The following is a 25195-nucleotide window of genomic DNA, read 5'->3' as shown; positions in this document are numbered from 1 at the left end:
TGGAGAGCTACTTCCAGCCAGTACCTCTATAGGCATTTCTGGCTCTTTCAGCCTTAAAAGAAGAACAACTGCAGAATGGTTTGGGTTGGAGCACTAAAGATCATCTCGTTCCAACCCCCTGCCATGGGCAGGGACACTTTCCATTAGACCAGGATACTCAGAGCTCCATCCACCCTGGCCTTGAACGCTTCCAGGGATGGGGCAGCCACAGCTTCTCTGGGCAACCTGTGCCAGGGGCCTCACATTCCTCGCAGGGTAGAATTTTTTTCCTAATATCTAATCTTAACTCTTTTTCAGTTTAAAGCCAGTACTGTGTGTCCTGTCACTCCATCCCTTGTCCAAAGTCCCTCTCCAGCTCTTTCGGAGCTCCTTTAGGCACTTAAAAGGGCTTTCAGGTCTCCCTGGAGCCTTCTCTTCTCCAGGCTGAACATCCCCAGCTCTCCCAACCTGTCTCCAGAGCAGAGGGGCTCCAGCTCTCGAAGCATCTTCACGATCCTCCTCTGGACTCACTCCAGCAGCTCCACGACCTTCTCGTGTCCAGGATCCCGGAGCTGGAAGTAGCACTGCAGGTGGGATCTCCCCAGAGCAGAGGGGGAGAATCCCTCCCTCGCCTGCTGCCCACGCTGTGGGGATGAGCCCCGTCGGTAACTGGGTAAAACGAGTTTTCCTCCTTAGCTCCCTGTCCCGGCGCTGAACATCCAATACCCCACATCCGGCTGCGCTCCCGCCGCGCCGGCGCCGCGGCCCCGCCATGCCCCGCGCAGGGCCGTACCAAGTGCCGGGGAGTTGTGTGTGGATCGCGGTGCCGGCCCCGCTCCGGGGGCGGCGAAGGGAGCAGAGGGACCGTCCGACGGGTTCGGACCTGCCCGACTGGGAGCGGCGGCTGCGGTGGCTCCGCCACTGCGGCCCCGGTTACCTGCGTGCCGCCACCCCCTCTCCCCCCTCCGCTCCGGCGTGGAACATCCCTCCCCAGAGGTGTGGAGTCCCGCCGGGGAGAGCCCACGCAGCTCGCGAGGGGGGCACACACAGGGCGCTGTCACCCGCATCCCTGTGCAGCAGAGCTGCCGCCCAGCTCCTCTCAGAACGACGCCTCCGGAAAAATCCCACGCTCCCCTCCGGTGCCGCTCCGCGCGGTTCCGGGCTCCCCCCGCCCCGCTTCTCCTGCGCGCTGCCTCCGCCCCCCTCCCGGCACGTAGTGCCGCCCGGCGCGGGCGGGGCGCGCTGAGGCGCGGGGGTCGCGCAGCCGCCGCCGCCCCGGCGCCGCTCCCGGCCTTGGTCCCTCCCTCAGGATCCCCCGGCCCGGCCCGGGGGCGATGCCGACACAGCGGGACGGCACCGCCGGCAGCACCATGTCGGCTCCGGGCGGCCTCGGCGGCAGCCTCGGCGGGGACGGCGCCCACCAGGTCCGGGTGAAAGCCTACTACAAGGGGTGAGTGCGGCGTCGAGCCCCGCGGGCGGGGAGCGGGGTCCGGGGTGCCCGGCACGGGATCCCCCGGACACCCCTGGCTCCAGCCCTGGGTATCCCCTGACTGCAGGGGAGGAGGGAGAGAAGGTAGGATGAACCCTCTACGACCGTCCAGCCGTGTTTACATGGATTTCAAGTGCAGCGCTTGTGTCCGGAGGAACCTCCCCTCCGAATGTTGGGGTCTGGGGGGAGCTGGATCCTCCCTCTTGCTGGGATGGCCTTCCCGATGAACAAGGATGTACCTGAGCAGCCTCTTTGCCCTGCTCACCCTGCTTCCCTTCATCCCCAGGCCCGGCTGGCAGAAACAACTGCATATTCCTTCATAATACACGGCAAAATTCATACTTCGTGCGTTCAGGGTCCAGCTTTTGGTCCTGGTTGCTCTGTATTAGGTGATGTCCAGATCTAGAAAAAGAGGATGTTTGTATTAAAATCTGTTTCATAGGTTTTTAGGCTGTTTCCCAGGGACTGAGTGACTTGCAAGGGAGCCTATGAGTGGTAACTAAGATTATTATTATTATGTACCATCGATTATACTTCTACTGTTAAAAACAAAGCAAAATACTACAGGTCTGCAGAATGGAAATTTGAATTTTGTTGGCCTAATTCAGTGTCTCTCCAGCAATAGCATATCAGGCAGAAGAAATGTTCTGTCCTGGGCTCATGGCCCCCTATTAAATAGTAACAGTTACAGGACTTAAAAAGTTTGAGTGCAAGGGTTGCCAGTGGTTCATTGAGCCATTAAGTCTGAGTGGAGGTGATCTAAGCAGCAAAAAATGTAGATTGCATTTTTGGATTAAGAGTGAACACATGACACTTGACAGCTTCCTTGCAGTTATCTGTGTTCAGCACAAGAAGGGGTGCATTACTTCTTCAGTATTTACTCTCTGCTATCTCTGGCCCTATAATTTTAAGGAGAGGTATAGAAACCACACTGAGCATTTGGCATTTGCTGCTGTGTTTAGTTTCTGGCTTGTGTCTGATTTGGGGCTTTTCTTGCCTGAAGTCTGTAGAAGTTACTCTAGAGACTGGCGTAGTCTGTGGCCTTAAAGGATGTGTGAGACTCTGTCGAAGTAATAGTATGTGAAATTCTCAGCTCTTTGTTTCACAGTCTCTTTAATCTACCTTTTCTTAAGGAAGTGGAGATGCCCCTGGCTATCAGCTGGCAGAAGCATTCATTTGGTCAGACAGTGAACTAAAAGGGGAATTGTTCTGCGTTAAAACCATTTATTTTTCTTCTGCTGGGTCAGTTTTAATCTTGATCATTTTCACGTGCAATCACATGAATTCTTGCTTTAGCAGAGGGAGGCTGTGGAGCAGGAAGGGAGAAAGCAGCTCAAGGGTGTGGGAGTGAGGAAAAAATCTGCTACACTGGGCAGAAATGCTGGCTCATGACCCTGGTAATAATTTCAGAGATATTGGAATGTTTCTTTTGAGCCTTTGACTTTTTCTCTGTTAATGCAGTTATCAGTTTAATAACATCACTGAGTCATGGAGGGTGTTGGTTAACCACTGTGAATACCTACAGACTAACAGGCTGAATGCCTTAGTCATGATTTATTTTGAGATATAAGCAAATTATTCTCTCCACTTTCTTACAACAGAAGGTCTCAAGCCCCTTTTCAGACTCGCGTTATCAAGTGGGTATCAAAGCCAAACACTTTATTTGCACTTACCCTGGAATGACTTGGAGACTGAGGATCTGAATGCTGATATCAAAGGCACCTTTTTCCCCTTTCCTCAAATAAACCATCTCGAGATTAGAGCTGGATCGAGGATTTAATGGGAAATAGTGTTAATCAGGAAATGTTAATCTCTCTTAATTTCATTTTAATAGAAGTATTTAAGTGGGTTGTAGAAGTTATTGGGAAAGTCTTGCTGGGAAGGTCTTTTCATCTTCCAGGAGGAGTTTCTGGGTAAAGAAAAAACCAAAAACCAACAGCCACTTAGAAGCACAGAGTTGTTCTTGAAAGGTTTGTGAATCTGATAGTTGGGATACTTGCCTGGGGAAAAGAGCTGAACCTGAATTCCTAAAACATGGGTCTGGCCAGGAGCCCAATTGCTTTTCTCAGCCAAGACAAAGACTTCACACAGGACCCTTTGAAGAGTCTTTGTTTCATTGAACTGTGCAGTGCTAATTCTTTATCTTAAATTCATGAAAGATGTTAAAACAGGAAGGAAAATTTTCCTGAAAATGAACAGAGATCCTGAGAATAAGGGGGTGGGGATTTCCCGGAGACTTGGGAACTAGGGCAGTGGGTTGAGTCTGTCCACGTATTTCCTTCTCTCGGGTGAACTTTGCTTATCTTTCTCATAGGGCTGGTTGTTTAAAACGCTTAAAATAATGTTACCATTTGTAAAGAGTTAGTGTGATTTGTGCAGTGTGTGTGATAGAGGGTCCTCAGGGAGTTTTTAGGAATTTATTACTCTAAAAGTTTACATAGTTTTTTGTTGATAGAGTGACAAAAGTATAGCAGCTCCATGCTTATGGCACTGATCAGCATCTGTAATTACACCCATTTCAGCTCTCTGATGATATTCAAAGTTTGCCTTTTGTCTTATCTCATTTGTTGTAGATGCTTTTTGTCAGGTCAGCACAAGTTGTTATATCATTAATACATGTTGTAACAGCAGAGAACAGGTGGGAATAACACACTGCTTGTGCTCGAGGAACCCTGTAGAATTCATGCTGTTGATTTAAAAAAAGAAGCAAAACCAATCAAGTATAAGAACCATTTTTCTGTCATGATTAGAAATCCTAGCTTGTATTCTTTCAGTGCCTGACATAGGTTTTACGCTGGTTTTAGCTGTGTAGGCTGTAATGTAGGTTAGATTTTTAATAAAAAAGCAGTTACCAGTGCTCTGCCTGCCTTCAGTTTGACTTGGTTCGAATGAAAAATACTCCTGACAGTCCTCTCATGATACGTGTTAAACTTGCTTCTTTTCTTAATTTTAATGTAGTTGCATGAGTGGGAAAAGAGAGGTGAAAAAAATTGAATTTTAATTCTAAAATCAAAATGTACCTCCATAAGGATTTCCATAAAATTAATTTCTAGAGGATTCTTGAGTTCTTGCATACTTTATTGTTCTTTGTCTTGAATGCTTTCTGACCAATTCTTCAGCATAATGTCTTGGGTTGTCTGTTGATGATCAAGGAGAGTGTTCAGCATAAGAAAGCTTTGGTCTAAGCCTATGGAGACACTTTCATCCCTTCTTGCTGTTTCAACACTGGTTTACTTTTGCAAAAGTACATTTTTTCCTGAAAAACTGATTGTGTGGGATCAGGTATTTGATACCTCAGACCTCCACAGGGGAAAGAAATGCTTTAAATGGTTGTGAGTGTCAGTGCCTGTCCCTTATGGTACAGAAATGACCCTGACACAGCAGAATTCCCCAGGAGTCCTGTGTGGCTTCATTTCAGTGGTCTGTAATTAGACATTATCAAAAGCCTTAATGACTGACCCAGGTGTGTGATAAATATATGGGTATGTAGATAATATGTATAATGTATCTGTATTTCCACATACATAATATGGGATACATTAGGCTGTTTTGCAGATGTTGCTTGTGGAACCTTTTTTATACTTAATATCGTCTTTTTCTTTTAATATTGCTCTGAGCTAGGGTTCTCTGAAACAGTGATCAGTGTTTGGTATAGCAGAGGAGATCTTCCAAATTATCTGATAACTGTCTGATACATGTCCTGTTGGAGTTATTAAGATAGTAATCTAGAGGATTTGCTTAAATTCTAAAATAATTAAACTAGCCTTTATTTGAAGGACTAAAATGTGAATAAACAAAGGAATGGTAAACTTTAGCACCAAATCAGTGGAGCTGCCAAGTAAGCAGTGCCTTATTTCCTTCCCGGAAAAACAGGAAATACAGGTTAAGGCTTTGCCTCCCAACACGGAGCTGCTCTGTGGAGGGTGCCCGTGTGTCTGTGACAGTAACACGCTGTCAGATCCACCTCCGTCAGGGACATAGACGTTGGAATTGGGTTCCCAGTTATTGCTGGTTTTAGGGAGGATGCAAAGCGAGACCTTTGTGTTGCACAGAAGAGTTTGCTGTGTGGAGTGAGCAAGCTGGGGCTTTCAAATGGAGCCTCGTTTGCCCCAAATTGCTGTATTGTGCCTAAATACTGGGCTCCAAATGTTTTGGTTTGCATCTTGTCTCATGTGGAAAGGTGAGGAGCAATTCCTCAACCAAACCATGTAGCAACTTTTTGACTGCTTTATTCAGATTACTGAAGAGGTATGGTGTCTGTCCTGGACACCTCTGTCCTATTTACTGGAGTCTTTCCTGTACCCGAACCAGCTGATCGTGCTCATAAATCCAGAAGCAGACTCGCTGTTCTTCTGGAGTGCTTAGAAACTGCTGCTTGATTTTATTCCTGCTGCTGAACCTGGAGGAGCCTCAGGCCAGCAGTTTGTTTATCGTGTGCTCTCTGCACTCTGGAGCGTCGTTCTGGTTCCCTGACCATAACTGTTACATTAAGTCACCTCCTTGATCCCACTCTGCCCATGCACAAGGTGATTTAAAGACATTTAACTTGCTGCATATGTACACTTCATTCTGGTAGGAAGCTTGATATGAATTTTGACCAGATGAAAACTTTGGTTATTTTTTTTCACCCACCAAACAGTCCTGGGAGCTGGCACCCACTGATGCAAATCCAGCTAGCTGAGGTTTTTATGGGAAAATTAGTCTTGTAGCTCAGACATTGGGTTTAAATGAGGTGTTTGAGGAGGAGTGTGTTGTAAACAACCTTCCACCTTCCTCTGAACTGTATCTCCCGACTCCTTTGTTTAAGGGACTGAACCCTGAGTCACCTGTTCCCCTTTAAGGCCCAGACAGTACCAACACAACTGGTCAGCATTTTATGCTAACATATTAAAAACAGGTTAACTCACTTTTAATCTCAGTTATCACAGAAATACCCATTCTGCTTAACAGATAAATTTGAATTCTAAGTATATGGCTCTCTGTCAGCCTTCCCTTCATAGAGTGAAACACCACTCTTGTTTTAAAGGCACTTTCAATATTTGAAACATCCTCCCAAATCTCCTAGAAAACCTGTTTAATATTTGTCATTAATTTTTTATAACATCTACACAATCAGAAATTAGTCAGAGAAGATGGGTATGTTTTTACATTTTGATATCTAATAACAAAATAACTGTTACAGAGCAAGTAAACCCAAAAATATGTTATTAACAGTATTCAAAACATTTGCAGCATTTCATTCTTGAGTTTCCATTGGTGTAATATATCTGATTTCTCTGTATGGCTAATATCTGCTGCAACTCACTTCATAGTTATTTGAGCATTAAATCTTAGTTTCTCTGAAGCAGATACCTGGAGGATTAAATGTCAAGTAATAAAAATCACTTGGAGCCTGACTTTTCTATAGGAAGGGAACCTCTGTACTTCACTTTAACATTTTGGAGGGAGGCTGCATCAGGGGTGGGTTTTATATTGGTGGCATATGAACAGTGTTAGAGGTGATGGTCAAGTGCTGCATTTTGCAGTGTAATTTCTCAAATCTGTTTTTCTCTTGCTCAGGGACATCATGATAACCTATTTTGAACCTTCCATCTCGTTTGAGGGACTGTGCAGTGAAGTTCGGGACATGTGCTCCTTCGACAACGAGCAGCTGTTCACCATGAAGTGGATTGATGAGGAAGGTAAAGCAATGCTCATCAATATGCTGCTCAACTTTCCAGCTTTTCTTTCCCTTTCATCTTTTCCTTTCCCTCTGCCTTCTTATAGAGCATAGAAATAGTAAATCTGACTCCAAAAATAATGGTTATCCAGTGCCTTTGTAAGTGCAGCTTAATGAAAAGGTGGTTGTTTCACACTGCTGAGTGTGTAACTTTCTCTCTTTTTAAACCAAGTAAGATCTCAGTGAATATCAAAATGTTAATTTAATATTGGGATTTCTTATGAAGGGAACAGAAAGTACTCCCTTATACTGCTGAAGAAGACCATGATTCCCTTTACATCTTACATTTTTGAAAAACAGTTCAACTGACATTGAATTATACAAATAGCAGTATTTGTCTAAAATATTGGTGCAACTTAATATATAGTTGAGTTGTATGTGTAACCAAAAACATTATATCTCGAGTGTTATCAGCTGTTACTTTAACAACCTGAAGTCTATTAACACATAGCTTCTAACAAAACCTTTTCTAAATATTAAAAGGGAAATTACTTGTCTGAATGATGTATAGTTGCTTTTCAAAATGCAATAACAACTTTAGCTGAGAACCTGTCATCTTTAGCACTTACAGTATCCATCTTAAAGTTTACCTTGGATGAAGAAAGTCCGGAGACTGTTCTCCCTGTTCCTTAGGAGATGTCATCCAGTCGAGCTGTATGTGTACAGTAGTATTTTTTTTAAAGGTTATTTGTAGGTCCTATTTTCTCTGTGCAATCAGTTTATTCTGCACATAGTTTTGAGCCCCAGCAAAGACACATCTGGGTTATGGGATGGCTGTGGAGTTGTTTTAGCTGATGCAGTACATAAAGGGCTGCAGTGTGCAGTGATTTGTTGGCCGTGGTTGGTGTTTGCAGGCAGCCATCAGCATAAAAGGTGCTTATAGAACTGTTTCCTCCCTTTCAAAATTGGATGACTGCCAGTTTATTTGGAGCTGAAAGCTAAACATGGACCAGAGCTGATTTTTGGAAGAGCCCTGTAGGCAGGTGTGTTGAAGATTGTGTGGGTTTGGGAGTCTGAGCGGGGTGGGGGTTTTTATTTCCTCTCATTGTGCCACAGTTATTTACACCAGGCAGATGCAGTACAGTAAAATGAAGTGTTTATGACTGATCATACAGCAGAGCTATTGGAGTTGAACATTTACTTCACAGTAAGCTGGCTGTGTTGTTTTATCATGAGGAGGACAATGGACTCCTCACTGCAGAGGAAGAGTCTGCAGTGTCTGTCATAGTAAGAAGTATATATTTTAATAAAAATTTTGTGCTGATTCAATAATTTATTTGAAGTCACAGTTTGTTCTGTCTCAATTTCTGCTCTTTAATTAGACATAAGTTAAGAAAAAAGGAATGCTGCAGTTTGACTGAATTATATTCATATGTTCACAAAGGAATTAATTTTCACGAGCAAGCCGTGTTTGCTTTAATCACTTGACTTACAGTTTAATGTCGGTGGATAAAAAGTTAATTTGGTGATGAGGAGTGTATTTAAAAAAATCCTTCTGTCTTTTTTGTGAGTAATTCTTGCATGAAAAATGCATGGTCTCTTGCCCAGACCCTTGCCTCCTCTCTCTCCACCACTCTGAAGTGTTTTCAGTAGATATTCTTTCTAGAAACCTGCTTTGCTTTCTTGGAAAATTCCTGTATCACATCCTCTTCACTAAAACTGAAGTTTGCTCTTTAATAGTAACATGAGGAAATGTGTGTTGTGGGCTGGTTCGTGTTACACTATTGCTCATGCTTTTTATATTATAAGACAAGATAAGGGATCTAAGGCATCACTGCTTCCTGACTGAACTGCCCGTTCATGTGTGTGACTGAACTGGATTTACCTGGTCAGTAAGGCTTTTATTTGGCATATACTAAGTGTGGTTTTAGCCTTTGCAAGCTGCAAGCATCATGTGTAACTACTCCTGTGTCATAGAGGTAATGGCACACAAAGACAGATCTAATTTAGTTGAGTGGAATCACTTCCAAAATTCTCAGATGCTACTGGAAAATAGAATTAACTTGATTTGTTTTTAGACAAATTTCTATTTTATCTGTATATGACTGATTCATCTTCCCTCTGTCTCCTGAAACATCCTGTGCATGGGCACTGGCCTTGTGTGTGTCCTCAGTCTGTTGTTTCTTGCTGTATAACTCAAAAGTAAATATTTTCCTGTGTGTCCCAGCTGTCTTTGACTGCAATATTTGTACTGCTTGAACTTGTTGAAAGAGATGTCTATCAACTTCTGTTCCTGGTTTGCTTATTCTTGAGACCCTCTTTTGCTTCTGCCAAAAGGAAACACAAAGCTGTTTGTACAGATGTCAAAAACAAATGAAGAAAAACTGGTTTGTTGATTCCAATAGTGAGTCTGAGTAAATAAGTTGTTCCTTCTCTTCCCTGTGCTCTGCACGATGTAAGTTTGTGGAGTGGGTGGGCAGTGGGATGTTCAGGTTGGCCAATTGTAGGGAAATGGATGGGAAATGATGGCAGGTGGCTTCAAAGTCTCATCTGAGGGATTATGATGTGCAGAAAACAATAAAGGCAGAACGCTGCAAATGGACCATTTACATTTATTACTATTTTAGCAATAGAAAAGAATGGACAGAATCACAGAATGGCCTGGGTTGGAAGGGACCCTAAAGTTCATCCAGTTCCACCCCCTGCCGTGGGCAGAGACACCTTCCACTATCCCAGGTTGCTCCAAGCCCTGTCCAACCTGGCCTTGGACACTTCCAGGGATGGGACATCCACAGCTTCTCTGGGCAACCTGTGCCAGGGCCTCCCCACCCTCACAGGGAAGAACTTCTTCCTAATACTCAATTTAAACCTATTCTCTGTCAGTTTGAAGCCATTCCCCCTTGTCCTGTCATTCCAGGCCCTTGTAAATAGTCTCTCTCCATCTTTCTTATGAGCTCCTTCAGGTACTGGGAGGCCACAATAAGGTCACCCCAAAGCTTCTCTTCTCCAGACTGAACAATCCCAACTCTCTCAGCCTTTTCTCACAGCAGAGCTGCTCCATCCCTCTGATCATCTTGGTGGCCTCCTTGGACTTGCTCCAACAGGTCCATGTCCTTCCTGTGCTGGGGGAAGAGACATTAGAAACAAATACATTATGATACATTAGAAACAAAACAAATTAACTGGAAAAACTTCTGTGGGGTGAGTTTAATAGTGAGCTTAAATAGTTAACAGACTGTTGCTCATTAACTTTCAAACCATGGTCTTGACCAAAGACTCAGAGCAGTAAAACCTCCAGAGTGGATCCAGTTCAGCTGAGATGGGAATTGTCCTGCCTTCTTCCAATTTACCACTTAAGGACATGAAAAGTAGTGTTTCTTTTAAAAGTTGGAAGTGTTATATGGCAACAGACTTGCTCTGTGGGGTTTTGGCTAGAAAGAATCTTGTTCTGCTCATGGTGGAGTACAAGCAGGCAGAGATAAATCCCTTGTTCTTGCACAGAACATCTTGTGTAGGTGGAGAGAGGGGGAAAAAATTGAACTAATAACTAGAAATATTTTCTTTCTTTGGGGCAGATGATTGAGATTCAACATTGTTTTAAAAATGTTTCAGTTGTAATTGTAGTATTATTTTGAAAAAGGCTTACTGTTTTAGGGGGACAGTTTTTTTATAATGTTACTAATCTGCATCAGACACCAAAGAAAACACAGTCTTGGCAGAGAAACTCTATCATCAAGTATTTGGCATGTAATTTAACCTGCACCATCTCAAATGGTTGACAAAACTGCAATTGTTTTATAAAAAAGAAGAAACAAAACCAGCCAACCCACACTTTTTTTCCTGCCTTGGTGCCCTTTCTTTAAGGAATTTTATTTCAAAAAAGTGAGAGTGTGAAAGTAGTAGTTAAAAATCAGAGAAATGGGATATTGTGCTTAGATTATGTTATTTGTCAGAAGTTTTCATTGAGGTTTGAGGAGAGACTAGAGGTGTAACTGCTTTTGCACCTCTGGTTAAATTCTTGGCAGTGTTGAAGCAGCTGTGAAAATAGAATTGACTCCATTCTAATTAAAAATCTGCTAAATAAAATGTAATCTCAGAAGGTTTTTAGGTGCAGGACCATAACCTGCACCCCCTGTACTGAGATGATCTATGCCCATGCTTGTAGCAGACCAAACCAGTGATGTTTTGGGATGATGATCTGCTTGCCTCTTGGGAATATCTCATATTTTTATTTCCCCTGAAAGCATTTAATATGAATGTATTTTCAGATGTACTCTCTGAAGAACATTAAAAATAAATACTACCACAATTGAGAATGTTGTTCTGCTTTGTTACAATAATTATCTCAGAACCAACTGTGAGGGAACTGTGGAATGGCACAGAACAAATTGGGATGAGTGCTGTGTTGTTCTGTTATCTTTCCACAGGAGATCCATGTACAGTTTCTTCTCAGCTGGAGTTAGAAGAGGCCTTTCGGTTGTATGAACTAAACAAGGATTCAGAGCTTCTGATTCATGGTAAGGGGAAATTTGCTGTATTGCTGCTCATGTTTGTACCTGTGAAGAGTGGAATTCTGACCTTGCATTATCTGTGCCTTTTGCACGTCCTCCTTGGTTAAAGCCTGTGGTGGAATTGTGTCAGGGGGATGCTGATGACCTTGCATTGTGATTTTAGCTGTTCTTTATTAAATTAAGGGGGGGAAAATAATCTGCTGGTAGTTTATTGATGAAGGACAATCTTCCTGACAGACTTCAAGGTCTCTTCATTCATTCAGCCCAAGTGCCTGCATACACTTGCTGGCAGTGAATGGGAAAAGGGATGCAGTGCAGTTTATTTGTTTGTTTTATTTATTATATTTATTTACTATCCTGCACTTTGTTATTGATGAGTGGTTTAGAGCAGCATCTATATTAGGAAAAAAGTTAATAAGCTCCACTTGTGATGCCAGATGAGTCAAAGGTTTGGCTTTTCTAAAACTAAATGCTTCAGTTTTAAACCCAATACCAGTTTTAAACCCAGTAATATCGTGCCCCTGTTTGATGTGGAATTGTTCAATTTTTATTTTTCAGGGTTATATGCCTATTTTGGCAGCTTCTGCAAAGTATTTTTCTTGTTGTTTGTAAGTTCTTGCAAGTAGAATGTTGATCTTGGTTTACCAGATTAGAGCAGAAGAGCAGGGGATCATTGTGAAGTTTTGTTGTGTTACGTTACAGTGTCTTAACATGCTCCTGCTCTTAAAAGGGTGCAAAAAGTCTAGTTCACCATCAGCCCATTTGAAAGGAAGAGGAAGCTTTTCAGCTTCCCTCAGGGAGTTTTAAAATGTGGAAGAAGAATGTAATCTGTTTGTAGATGTGTTTCACTGGGTTTCTGTATATTACGTTACTTTTTGATCTGCCCTTTCTCCATTTATTTTGGTATTTGATAAGCTTCTGATTAAACTGGCACCAGGGCTGTCTCTCCACAGGTATACTTCTCTTTGACAGTTCTGAAGCTGAATAAACTGTAAAAAATGGGTATTGTTACTAAAGCTAAATGAACTGGAGAAAAAAAGACATATTGTCAACATCATATGTAGCTGTTGGGTCACTGTCATATAATACATTTATAGCATTTGGAAATCTTGACCAACTGTGAAGATTGGTCACATGAGAAACCAGAATCATTATTTTTTTCTGGGTACTTTCTTTAGGAAATAACTTCATTTATTCTGCTTTTTGCTCATATTTCTCGTGTATGTAGGTTTTGTTGAAATGCAGTCAGTGTTGTCCTCCCATATGGCTGAATGCCTTTCAGGAGTGTTGTATTTAACCCAAAGATTTATTTTCTGTCTGAAATAAAAATTCATCAGAAGTTAATGTCTTTGTTGCAGTGTTTCCTTGTGTACCAGAGCGGCCTGGCATGCCTTGTCCAGGAGAAGACAGTAAGTGGGCATTTTATTTGAGAAGTACAGAAAACCAGTTCAGATTTCCTGTTTTAGCAGATTCTGATATTCTATGTTTTGGCATCCCACACTTATGAATATTAATAATGCAAATCTGTATAAATTAAATATTGAAAAGGAATAGAAAGTCTTGCTAAACTTAATGTTGTTTGTCACTTCTGACTCATTGTTAATAAGCATTTCACATTCCTGTTAACTATCCATGTCACTCTGCTTTCCTTGCTTTTGCCTTTTCTATCGTGACGGTTTTTTATCCTATTCCTGTCTTTTTGGGAGTTGACAGATTGCTGGGTGACAAATGTAAGGCTTGTAACCAGTGGTAACCAGTGGTAATGACTTGTGTCACCATTTACAGATCTGTGGTTAATTGATTTAAAATGGATCTTTAGGTACTATCAGGAGGATTCTCTGAAAACCCCTAAGTTATGTTAGCTGATGTTCTAGGCATTAGAGGGGTAATTTCCCCTCAGTCTTAAAGTTTTATAAAAGAGTGTGTATATGTTATGCACACTCACATCTGTCAGCTTGGTGTCCAAGTCTCTGACAAATGTAAATGTGCAGTTAACTTGGGCAGAATGTCTGAAAAAAATGAGGTTGCAGGCTGAATCAGGAAGAGATTTGCAGCTCAGCGTGGTTTTGTATATCTTAGTTTTCAGTTTTGTTTCCTGATATGCCTCAAGTAAGAAAAAATAAAAATAATAATTAAAAAAAAAAACCCAGACAACCAAACAGTGTCAGCTTTAGATCTAAAACACTGGAGGATTTGTCAAGCCATCATATAAATCAGGACATGCTCCCAAAATTCACATCCCTTCCTCCTTCCCCTTCTCCCACCGTTCCTCCCTAAGTTTAGGTAAGGCATGTGCATACTTTGCACACCAGTGTTTGTATTGTTTGGACAGCTTTCCTTCTCTTGACTCACTGTTCCTTTTAATTCTGGAAAATCAAAATCAACTGCATTGAATGGGATATTCTATTTCAAATTTTTCCAGAACTTCAAAAGATACTTGGAACGTTCCTCTGTCTTCCTGTAAGGTGCAGGAGTGAAACTTTACTCTGCAAATCCCTCTACACAGAAAGGTCCATGAGCAGCTGTTGTAGTTCTGTGTTTGTATTTGTATGGAGATAATCCTGTGTTTTTCCTCTTAGAATCCATTTATCGCCGAGGCGCCCGCCGGTGGCGAAAGCTCTATTGTGCAAATGGTCACACTTTCCAAGCCAAACGATTTAACAGGGTGAGACTCTTGTTGGGTACTTAAAGCCATGATACAGGGATGTCTTACTTTCCTAACGATGATGTCACTGCCTTGAAAAGTTGTAAGGTAGTTTTGTTCTCATTTTTGTTGTTTGTCTGTAGGCTTTTGGTAACCCTGTACTTTCAGGAAACTTAATATTAAATTACCAGGAACTTTAAAATAGAAAAACATAAATTGGTTGCAATTTTCTTTACATATACTTTGAAACCATGATATCAATCGTATAAAAGCTCCTGTGTTTCCTTAAAATCTTCCCAGAGGGCAAATTGAGATACTGACATTAGATGTCTGTGAGCTGAAAGTACATTTTCAGTTCTTTAAGTTCTGGGGGTAAAAAGGTCTGAAGTTGCTTATGATGCATAGACTTTTCTTTCATTACTTTGGAGAAACGTCTCAGTTTTCTCTTTTAAAACTGCCTGCTTCTGGTGCCATGTAATCAACTGAAAATAACAAACCATTTGGAATATTTTCAAGAAGCAGTGGTCAAATATAATTAGTGAAGGACCCAGAAGGCTGTCTGCTGTATTCAGAAAAAGACACAGCAGAAAACAAACCCAAAATATTTGAAAAAGTCAGGTCCCTTGACAACTTCAATGATCTTTCCTTCTTCTCTAAGCTTAGTGTATTGTGTGCTTAATGCTTGAGATTGTCTCCACTAAACTTCATCTTGAGCATCCTCATATCTAACTATGGCTTTTGTTTTGTTTTGGTTTTTGACCTCATGCAGGTCAGAGGCTGTCAGGGCACCATAGTTTAATCACTTTCCACTCTTGCCTCTGTAGGCACCCTGTTTTTGTGGATCTTTAGAGTTGTGTTGTGACTGTCAGTGAGTTGTGATCTTCCCATTCCCGTTATCTGGTGGTTTAATGTGTTGAAGCTTTCGCTCTCCTGCCTTCCTCTGTTAAGGACTCCTATGCACAGAGAGATGAGATGCACAGCAAATGAGCTTGGTTACTGAAAATGTGGCTGGATGGTTTTTATGGTTTAGTTTTGCTCTTTAATCAGGGTTGGTTTATGATTGCAGAGAGCTCACTGTGCCATCTGCACTGACCGGATATGGGGCCTGGGGCGCCAGGGCTACAAGTGCATCAACTGCAAACTCCTGGTTCACAAGAAGTGTCACAAGCTTGTCAACAGTGATTGCCGTCACACACTACAGCCAGTGAGTAAAAATCACCCAAGAGGTTGTCTTGAAAAAGCAACAACCAACCAATCAAACAAACAAAAGATTTTATGCTACTGGTTTTCTGACTGCAGCCTGCAAATGATCACAGTAGATGAAACATCATTTTTTATGGTTAATGTGACTTTTGCAGGAAAATTTGGCATTCACTGAGCAGAATTAGTAGCAAGACAGGAGTCTGGTTTTCACATCTGTGTCAAGTATAAGCATACAAGTGACATTTATCTCATCCTTCACGATATCATTACATAGCACATTATTTTACATCTTCAAAGTGAAGTACAGGTAAAATAAATTCTCTAACTGTCAGTTAGATTATTGGATTATTTCCCATTTGCAGAAAAGGAAGATGAAGTTTAGAAGACTTGACTTTTCTCCCAAGAAGTTCAATCATCCTTAGTTCTTAAGTCACCAGAAAATTTTATTACTGCTTCTGGTTTAATAAAGCAGACAGCTACAAGTCTACATTTTGTGAATTCTTTTGACAAATATATGTACTACTGAAGTACTTAAGTTTTCTCACTTCTTATCTACTGTCCTTCTGTCCTATGTTGTACTGAGTTGTCACTTCAACAGCTTCTGGAAATTTTATAATTTCCACAAAATAGGGAAAATAAGGACTGCAGTTGGGGTTTTTTTGTTGTTTAAGGGTTAGAGCAGTAATTATATTGACTAGTCAAGTTAAAAAGTAGCTAGATTGTATTCCTTAGGGATCATTAATTTCATTTATTGACTCTAAAATAATGCTTCTCACACTTGGACAGTTTATTACAAGAATTCTGTGCATATTTGCAGGAGCCAATAATGCCTATGGATCCATCATCAGTGCATTCAGATAATGTAGAATCAGGTAACATCAATAATTTTATTTCTTTAAATTATTGCAACTTGCTGAAACATGAACTTTGAAATAAAATTATTTTAAAAACCCTTCTTTACTTTTTTGTGGAATAAGAAAAGTAAGACAGCTTCTTAATAATCAGGGGGATATAAATATAAAAATTCCAGTTTTTCATATCAGTTTAAGAAACTTGACTAAAACCAGAGAATTTAGGCTGTCAGTTACATTTTTCCATCAGTAAGCTTTAAATGCCCTGATCAAGCAAAAAAAACAACCCTTACCAGCATCAGCAGAGTTTCTACTGGAGTGGTAACCAAACAATTTATTCCTGTAGCAGTCAGAGTGATGGTTCTAATTCAAACCCATCATTTGAATACTTGCCATAGATGCATTTAAATTGTGTATCTGAGTGTGGAAATCTTAGGGCAAAAGAAAATACTTTTGTGCTGCATTGGTCTAATAATTCTTCTTTCACCTCTAGTGATTCCGTACAATCCCTCGAGTCATGAGAGCTTGGACCATGTTGGTGAAGAAAAAGAGGTAAAATAGCTTAACCAGGCTAACTCTGTGCATGGAATATCTCAAGCTGGAAGGGATCCATGAGGATCCTCAGAGATCTTAAAGCCTGTATGTCTCTCAGTTTGTAGATTTTTGGTAATCTAATTTGTCACAAACTGAAAATGAGCACATAAGGCACATTTGGGTTGCTCACTCAGGTGTGTGTGTGTATGGCTTGCTCACTGTTTTGTTTTGAACCTTCACTTGATTTAGAAAGTATTCCAAATTCCTCCAGTCTGGTTTGTTTCTTAGCTACCACCTCTCCTCTGCCTCCTTTTTTCCCCCCTCACGTTCCTTTCCAGGACAGTGCAGTTTTAAGAATAACAACTGTTAATTGAATTACTTGTTTATATTAATTTTGCTCTTCTGTTCGAAATGCCGACTCCCGCAGTTGCTCACATTGGCAAGCTGCTTCCCCATTCCCAAGTGTCTTTATCCACAGGCAATGAGCATCAGGGAAAGCGGCAAAGCTTCCTCCAGCCTGGGCCTTCAGGATTTTGACTTGCTCCGAGTCATTGGAAGAGGCAGCTACGCCAAAGTGCTGCTGGTCCGACTGAAGAAAACCGAGCGCATTTACGCCATGAAAGTGGTGAAGAAAGAGCTCGTCAACGATGATGAGGTGGGCAGGGGGTTTGTCAGTGAATTGGGCAGCTCTTCCCAAGAGCTCCAGTATCCCCCACGAGGTGGGAGCCAGGCTGTGGTCTGCAGCACTCATGGAAAATTAAACATGTACTGTTATACTGCACTATAGAAGGTAAACAAGGCAGGTAACAGATTTTGGGTTCTTCACTGCCAGGCTGGTGGCTCCCAGCCACCCTCCTGTGCCTGTGGTTCTGTCATGGGCCTCATGATTTCTGCTCTCAGTGTCTCCTTCCATACTCAGCACTGTCTGCAGCAGCACTCCTGCAGAATTGAAGTGAATAAGCCTGGATTGATTCCTTATTTTGGAGCAGTATTCTGTATCACTCCTCTTATGTTGGTTTGCTGGGCTGAAATGAAGTGGTGGAGTCTGATTTTCTTATGTTCAAGTCTGGGGTTTTTTTGTCACGAAGGAATCTCCCAATGTTATTTGAATTGCTGTTTAAATCAGACCTCTATCTTAGCAATTTTTGTACCTTGCACAGTGATGAGTGAAAACTTGTCAGTAACTGCAGTGTTAAACTGCTGAAAACCTCCTGTTAGTGAGGATTTCCTTGGGTTTCTTTAGGCTACTCTGAAAAGATTTGAGTGACTGTGACTTGCTGTCCAAGAGGTTTTACATTTATTTCTCAGTCTGCCATTAATTTCTGCTGCACCTCTTGGTGCTACTTTACATTTGTCTGCACCAGTTTATCTTTGATAGATGTTTTCATTCACAAGTGTGGTTACACATTGAGGTTAAAAGTACAGGATGTTCAGGAAAAAAATGGAATGTACTGTATTGTATTGCTTCACATTGCAGAACTATGTAATATTTAATTTCTTGCAAGTAAAATAAGGGCAGCAAAGCACTTGGAAGTCTTTCTGCTAATTGTCATTAATACTTGACGTAAGAAGTGCAACAGTCCTTTTTCTGAATGTCACTTTTCTTCAATAAACAGGATATTGATTGGGTTCAGACAGAGAAACACGTCTTTGAACAGGCTTCAAACCATCCCTTTCTGGTTGGACTGCACTCTTGCTTTCAGACAGAAAGCAGGTAAAGGTCATAAGATAATAAGAAGATAGTCTTATTAAAAAAAAAATCATCCTGTTAGGCCTATTTAAAGCATAAGGTGGTAGGTAGGTAGCAAAAGTCAATGTTTTGTAAATCATTGTAGCATTTTATGAGCCAAATCCTGTGTTCATCTAAGGTTTTCAGATGGGAAAGATGCAAAAGGATATAAAGTACTGTTAGGTGCGATGCGAAGATTTCTGGACAGAAAGAGAAGTGCAGCTAGTGGGGAAAAAAGGCTTGAGAGTATGAGATATAAGGGACCTTGAAATGGGAGGGGAAAAGCGAGAGGAAAACCATAAGTTTAAACAATGAGGAAGTTGGTCTCAAACTTGCCTGGATTCTCTGAAGATGAATCTCCAGGCAAGACTCAGAAAATAGAATCTGAATTTTTAAAAGGAAAGCACAAGTAATAGAGATGAAAATGATTGTTTTCCTACTCTATACAGTAATAACTTTTAAGTACCTATAAAATACAGTTATTGTATATTTAAATAATACTCTTGTTGTTTTGTAAAGGTGACAAGCTAGGGGAGGGAAGTGAGAAGAAAGTATTAACCACAAACAAAGGAGATTAAAGGGGTCAGGAATGAAAATCAGTTTGGGTTTTTTTCCTGGTTTGTGCATAGAAACTGATGTACATCTATTTATGTAGTCACAGATATAATAATGACAAGCACTAGCTCTAATCTAGGAGTATGGAAAGGTTTACCTACTTTCTTTTAACAATAAAGGAATTACCTAGAGAAACTTAGTATACTTTTATATTATATGTAACACTGGAAATTTATTCAAAAGGAGGGGAAGTGGTGAAACCAGCCATATTAGCAGAGAGGTGGGAGGAATGGAATTGGCATTCACTGATACCAGACCTGTAGCATCTCAAACCCCTTTCAACCATGTGCACAATCATTTGTAAGAATCCTGTGTGTTCCAGGTTATTCTTCGTTATAGAATATGTGAATGGAGGAGACCTGATGTTCCATATGCAGAGGCAGAGGAAGCTGCCAGAGGAGCATGCCAGGTGTGTCTCATTCCAGATTTCTTGCATCAAAACAGTGCAGAGATTATGAGGATGAGCCAGCAAATCCTCTCCAGATGTTAAGGATTTAAGCAATGTGGAACTGCATCCTCATTTTGGTGCTGCAAGCCTCCGTAGTTTCATTTCAAGGAGGAACTGTAGTAGGAATCCCTTAGGTATTGTTTGCATTGGCATTACCCTGTATGACTTGAGTGTGATTTTTTTTTTTTCTAGAAAAACAGTTCTGTGGTATTTTTTTACATGTCTAAATCAATGTGTTTCTCTTACAACAACCACTACCAGCTGTCCAGGCAAATGCTGAGTTCTTGGTGCATATGCTTAATCTCAGATGGTGAGATGAAAGGGATGATTGCAGTAGTCATTAATATTAATTAAAAACAAATTTTGAAGTGGATAGAAACATTTGGATGATTATAAACAACTTGCCACTTCTCTGTGGAAAAATAATAGAATACATGGGATTATGTTTCAAAACTATCATACTACCAAGACTTGTGTTATTGTGGGTTGGGTTTTGATCACTTGAGCAATCAATATCTCTTTCTACATCAGGTTTTATTCTGCTGAAATCAGTCTGGCATTGAACTATTTACATGAACGAGGGATAATCTACAGGGATTTAAAACTGGATAATGTGCTGCTAGATTCTGAAGGGCATATCAAACTCACAGATTATGGCATGTGCAAGGTAAGCTTTATTTTCTTGCTAACCAGGAAAATCAACAATTAAGAAGTTGTCATAAATTAAAAGGTGCAGAGACTTAAAAATGTGAAATGTCAAGGTATAGATTTGGACACAGGGCTCATGAGCTGTTTACTCATTTCACTTCCACGCATGGAGAAAAGACAAATGCCAAAGTGCACAGACTACAAGTGTAGGTACTCTTTGTGTTTTCATAAAGCTGCTGGATCAACTTGCCTGGGAGGGATTGACTGAACAGTCAGGGCAGCTGGATTTCAAACAGAGTGAGAGGCTGAAATGTGTCAGTCCCGCTTGGTTCTGTTTGGATCCTGTGACTCTGCCCATTTCCTCTGGAAAAACTGTTGTCACTGCAAAGACTCTGGAGCACAAGTTTGACTTTGCCCTGGAATTGCCGTTATGCTGGTTATTAAGGACATTTAAATGAACTCAAAATTTAAGTTCTTAACAGAGAGGGAGCGTGAGATCTTTGGTTAACTGTAAAGTATTTTCTTCCTGTCTCTTCTCAAAGGAGGGTCTGAGGCCTGGTGACACAACCAGCACATTCTGTGGGACTCCAAACTATATCGCACCTGAAATTCTCCGGGGAGAGGATTATGGTAAATGGAATTTTTCTGGTGCTACTTCATAACTTCCACCTTGTCTCTTACTTCTTACGTGAGTTGCTTAGCAGTAGAAAGTCTAAATCTCCATTAGAAGTCTTAATTCATCATCCTGTCTGAAAAAGTAAATAAAGCCTTCAAAGGAAGAGCAGGAAACATCACACAAAGCAAATGAGAGACTCTGCCTTCCCTGTTTTAAATTCTTTTTGCCAATCTTGAAGAATAGCTTGAGTCTTTCAAATTTATTATTGTTTATAACTATTTTAGATACTACTAATGATATACTTGCAGTCTGGAATTGTGTTTGGCTTTGGAGCTTTACATTTGGCAGCAGTGATAGATTAGATACAAATGCATTGCAAAGGGCCTAGATAGTAGATGTTTGTGTATTTTTTTTTTAATCTACCATTTTATTTCAGTCAAATGTCTCTTTCAGACTGGCTTTAGATCTTCCTTCCTTATCACAAACATTCTAGGCCAGACAGACTGTATCAGTCCCAGCCTGGCTACTGGGATTTTCCTTTAGCAGAGTAGATGTGCTTTGCTCCATGAATGACTGACTTGCTACTGTTAGGAATCACATACTTCCTCCTTGTCCTTATCTCCCTCCCTGGATAACACACTGTTGGTTAGTAATGAGTAGCTTAAATATTATCTAAACCTTTGTTAAGGTCTTAACACCAACCTTTAAACTCTACATTTCCATGTCTCTGTACAGCATCCCCTCCTGTTGTGCACATAATGATCCAAGTAACGTCTGGTACAACCATTATCTCTCCTTTATTCAGCTGATTGGAAAGACTGGCAATACTTACATTTTTTAATTTATTCTTTCTTCTCTGACTGTTTTTAGCCTCAAAAGTGTTGGTATTTTTGTTGTGAAATGTCTCCAGTGGTGTTTTCTCTCTTGAATTCTAGGCTTCAGCGTAGACTGGTGGGCTCTTGGCGTGCTCATGTTTGAGATGATGGCGGGCCGGTCGCCGTTTGACATCGTGGGGAGTTCTGACAATCCTGATCAGAACACAGAAGATTATCTCTTCCAAGGTAAGGACCATAGGTGCTTCTACACTCTACACTTCAGTGCTGTGCTTCTGCTTACCTTTAATCTGACTTCAAAGATGTCAAGGCTGATAGGAACCTTGTTTTCTTGCAGTAATTTTGGAAAAACAGATCCGAATTCCCCGATCCCTCTCTGTTAAAGCAGCAGGTGTTCTAAAGAGTTTCCTTAACAAGGTAAGAGCTAAAGGGGTTTATTGAAGGCTTCTCAAGAGCATCTGGTTTTTTGAATACCTGTTGACTGATGTGCAGCTTATGTACTTTATCTGCCATATAGAGAAACAGAGTAGAAAAGGCGTGAGCCTAAAACAGAATTTTAGTGGGGCTGAACACTTGTTTGAAAACCTGAAGCTTCAGGATCTCAGGTTGGGATTGTAAGGAAATTTCAAAGTGAAAGGCATAGACGTGCTCCAAGTGATTTCTTTAACCTGGGGAACTGAAGAAACTTATCAGATTTATTTTGGTTCTTACAGAAGCAGCTTAACAAATCACTTTAACACCTCCTGATGACTCCAGGGAGGGAATGCAGAGGCAGGATGTGCTCACTGCTTGCTGGGAGCTCTCCAGCCTGAGGGTCAGAAGGTGCTCATTTAGTAGTGGATGAGTCCAAGCACGTGCTGTCCTTCAGTGAGAGTTGCATGAGTAGGAAGAAAGGAACAGGAGAAACCAGATTTGGTTAAATTACTTTAAGAAAATAACACTGCTCACTGCACACTGTTACAGCTCCCTGGTAGGAGAGCTGTACATGGAGGTGGAATTGTCTTGTTAAAATAGCCTTCTTTCCACAGTATTTACGAGTAGCTGCAGTTACTGCCCCAGTGTGACTGCCTGGCATAATCTGCTCAGGGAGGAGCAGGGGAGGGTATGGGTTAGAAATCAAATTAATTAGTAATCTAACCACACCTGCTCTGAAACATGTGGTGTGTTTAAAAAGGTCTGAATACAAATGAAGAAAGATGGCATGGTCGTTCATATAACATTCAGGTAGGGGCTTCCATATATTTGTGCCTATTTCAGACAGTGAATTGGGGCAGTTTCCAAAGTAAATAATGTGAACTTAGTTCTTCAGTGTCCCATGTGACTCTGGTGTTTCATTTCTTGTGGGATTTGTAGCATTTGCATTTCATTCATGGCACCACGAACAGGCCAGGGCACTTATTTAGAAATACTTTCTTCCTTGCACAGGATCCAAAGGAGCGTTTGGGCTGCCATCCTCAAACAGGGTTTGCAGATATCCAGGGACATCCCTTCTTCCGCAATGTGGATTGGGATCTGGTATGTGAGAGCCCACTGGCTTGGCTGATTTTCTTTGCTACAGTAATTGGCTTGAAAACTCATATTGAGCACAAGAGATGACTAAGCTCAAAACCCTTGAGCTCTTAATTTATGTTATACCATGATTGCAATGCAGAATCTTTTAACCCTTTTACACACAGTAAGTGCCAGGAGATTAATAGAATGATTGTAGAAAGTATAAAACGTAGTAGTAACTTCCAGCCTTGTTTAAAAGGAATTCAATAGCTTGTAACTCGTTCTTGGTGTCACTTATTAAGTGCATTTATTCTTAGATGGAGCAAAAACAAGTGGTGCCTCCATTTAAGCCAAATATATCTGGAGAGTTTGGTCTGGATAACTTTGATTCCCAGTTCACCAATGAACCTGTGCAGCTCACTCCAGACGACGAGTAAGTAATGGAGAATTTACAAAGTTCTGATTAAATCAGTGAAGAGGTTGTCAAAATTCATTTACTAGCTGTAGTTGTAGTACATGAAAGGATATTTAAAGCAGTAAATAGCATTTTCTTGTGTTAGTTCAAAGAAAATTCTGTTGTGTGTCCTCATGATAGACATAGTATTTCTGGATTAAGCAATTTACTCTGGCACAATGTAAAAATCAACTAAAAGTGGAAAAGTTGCTATAAAGAATCTTAGTTCAGGAAAAGACAAACAAGTGCTATTTCACAGGTTTTAGTGGTATCATCTGCAAGAAATGAATGTGTGAAGGAAAAGACCTGTTTTGTCAAGTAGTTTCTTTTTGCATTGCTTCAAGCAATGATATTTCTAGAATGTTGGGTTTAAATTGAATTTATCTGAACAAGAGAAGATGCTTGGTTTGGCTTGTTTGGGTATTTTAAATTGTTAGTAGTCAGGTGAGGGTATCCTGGCTGAAAAGCCTTGGTAAAATGCATGATAATGTGGTTGATTTTGGTAGTGGATTTGTGGTTCCTTACTCTGGAGGGGCCCTGATGTGGGATGAGGAGGGAAGGGCCTTTCTGGTTTGATTGAGTCACTGCTGTTCACATTTCAGGAATTTTTCTAGGCTTTTATGTAACATTCATGTAGCACATTAACACAGTGAGCATTAAATGTTACCTGTGCACCTTAATCAGGTCTGAGATCCAGCTTCCTTCTTCATCCCTTTCTAAATGTGGAATGTGCAAATAAAGTGTAGAAAAGTTCCTGATGCAGGTGCAGTATCTGTCACATCTAATGTTTTCAGGTTTTTACAAAACTGACTGTTTAGGGAAAGTTTTAAAACTGCAGACCTTGTAGATTGCTTTGTGTGAGAACATGCAGCCCAGTCACTGCTCCTGAGGGGTTTTGTGTTTCAGTACCATTATAAGGGTTAGAAAAAAAACAGTGGTAACTGTAAAGGTAGGGAAGAACAAAAGAGAGAAGGGAAATGTTCTCAATTGCAATCCACTGTGCAGGTTTAAATTTTAAGTCGAACTATTAGTTAATATTGTTACCTTTTAAATTTTGCCGAACTAATGACTGTTTCTTAATCTTAATAGTGATATTGTGAAGAAGATTGACCAGTCTGAATTTGAAGGCTTTGAATACATAAATCCTCTTTTGATGTCAGCTGAGGAATGTGTCTGAATTCTCCATTTCTGGACTGTGCCAATTGTTACTCTGTTTCTGCATGGATAAACATCTCTCCATTTGGATGCACTTGCATAGAATGAGTAACTGAACATCCTGCCCTTGCCACCAGTGAATTACTCACTAATTTTCTTTTTGTATTAATGTTGTCCACGACAGTTGTTACGCTGAACCTTCAGCTGCCAGATTTAAAATGTTAAACTTTCCAGCAGTTTTGCCAAACTTGAATTTTAACACAGGAGTTGGTCTATGGGGCTCCTGTGCCTGAACAAAGGTGTCTGGCTGTATAGGTTGCCAGTACAGCTTTCTGA

At 40.9% G+C, this 25195-nt stretch overlaps 1 protein-coding gene across 3 annotated transcripts; it reads left to right on the top strand.

The window, feature by feature from the left end:
- Window positions 1–1297: 1297 nt before the first annotated feature.
- PRKCI (protein kinase C iota) lies at window positions 1298–24953 on the top strand. 3 transcript variants are annotated; one of them, XM_017827734.1, is made up of 18 exons: window positions 1299–1429; window positions 7028–7149; window positions 11555–11644; window positions 12997–13047; window positions 14218–14303; window positions 15349–15486; window positions 16303–16357; window positions 16830–16888; window positions 17349–17525; window positions 18487–18584; window positions 19537–19623; window positions 20194–20329; window positions 20853–20940; window positions 21862–21987; window positions 22097–22176; window positions 23185–23274; window positions 23568–23683; window positions 24794–24953. In XM_017827734.1, the coding sequence occupies exons 1-18, from the start codon at window positions 1314–1316 to the stop codon at window positions 24879–24881; spliced, it is 1803 nt and encodes a 600-aa protein (XP_017683223.1). In that variant the 5' UTR covers window positions 1299–1313; the 3' UTR covers window positions 24882–24953. The 3 variants fall into 3 exon arrangements, with proteins under 3 accessions (XP_017683226.1, XP_017683223.1, XP_017683225.1); XM_017827736.1 differs by lacking the exon at window positions 1299–1429 and adding an exon at window positions 5888–5994; XM_017827737.1 differs by lacking the exon at window positions 14218–14303 and having other exon boundaries at window positions 1298–1429.
- The last annotated feature ends 242 nt before the right edge of the window (window positions 24954–25195 follow it).

Source organism: Lepidothrix coronata, unplaced genomic scaffold (genome assembly GCF_001604755.1).
Source record: "Lepidothrix coronata isolate B3197 unplaced genomic scaffold, Lepidothrix_coronata-1.0 Scaffold142, whole genome shotgun sequence".
NCBI lineage: Eukaryota > Metazoa > Chordata > Aves > Passeriformes > Pipridae > Lepidothrix > Lepidothrix coronata.
Note: the sequence above shows the minus strand (reverse complement) of the source record. Positions and strands in the feature narration are given on the sequence as shown.

What these genes read in the sequence shown, in the direction of transcription:
- PRKCI (XM_017827734.1), top strand. Translation starts at nt 1,314, where the DNA reads ATGCCGACACAGCGGGACGGCACCGCCGGCAGCACCATGTCGGCTCCG. An exon ending in GAAGTGGATTGATGAGGAAG is followed by an intron (nt 7,150 to 11,554) that starts GTAAAGCAATGC and finishes ATCTTTCCACAG; the next exon opens with GAGATCCATGTACAGTTTCT. An exon ending in TTCAGAGCTTCTGATTCATG is followed by an intron (nt 11,645 to 12,996) that starts GTAAGGGGAAAT and finishes TCTTTGTTGCAG; the next exon opens with TGTTTCCTTGTGTACCAGAG.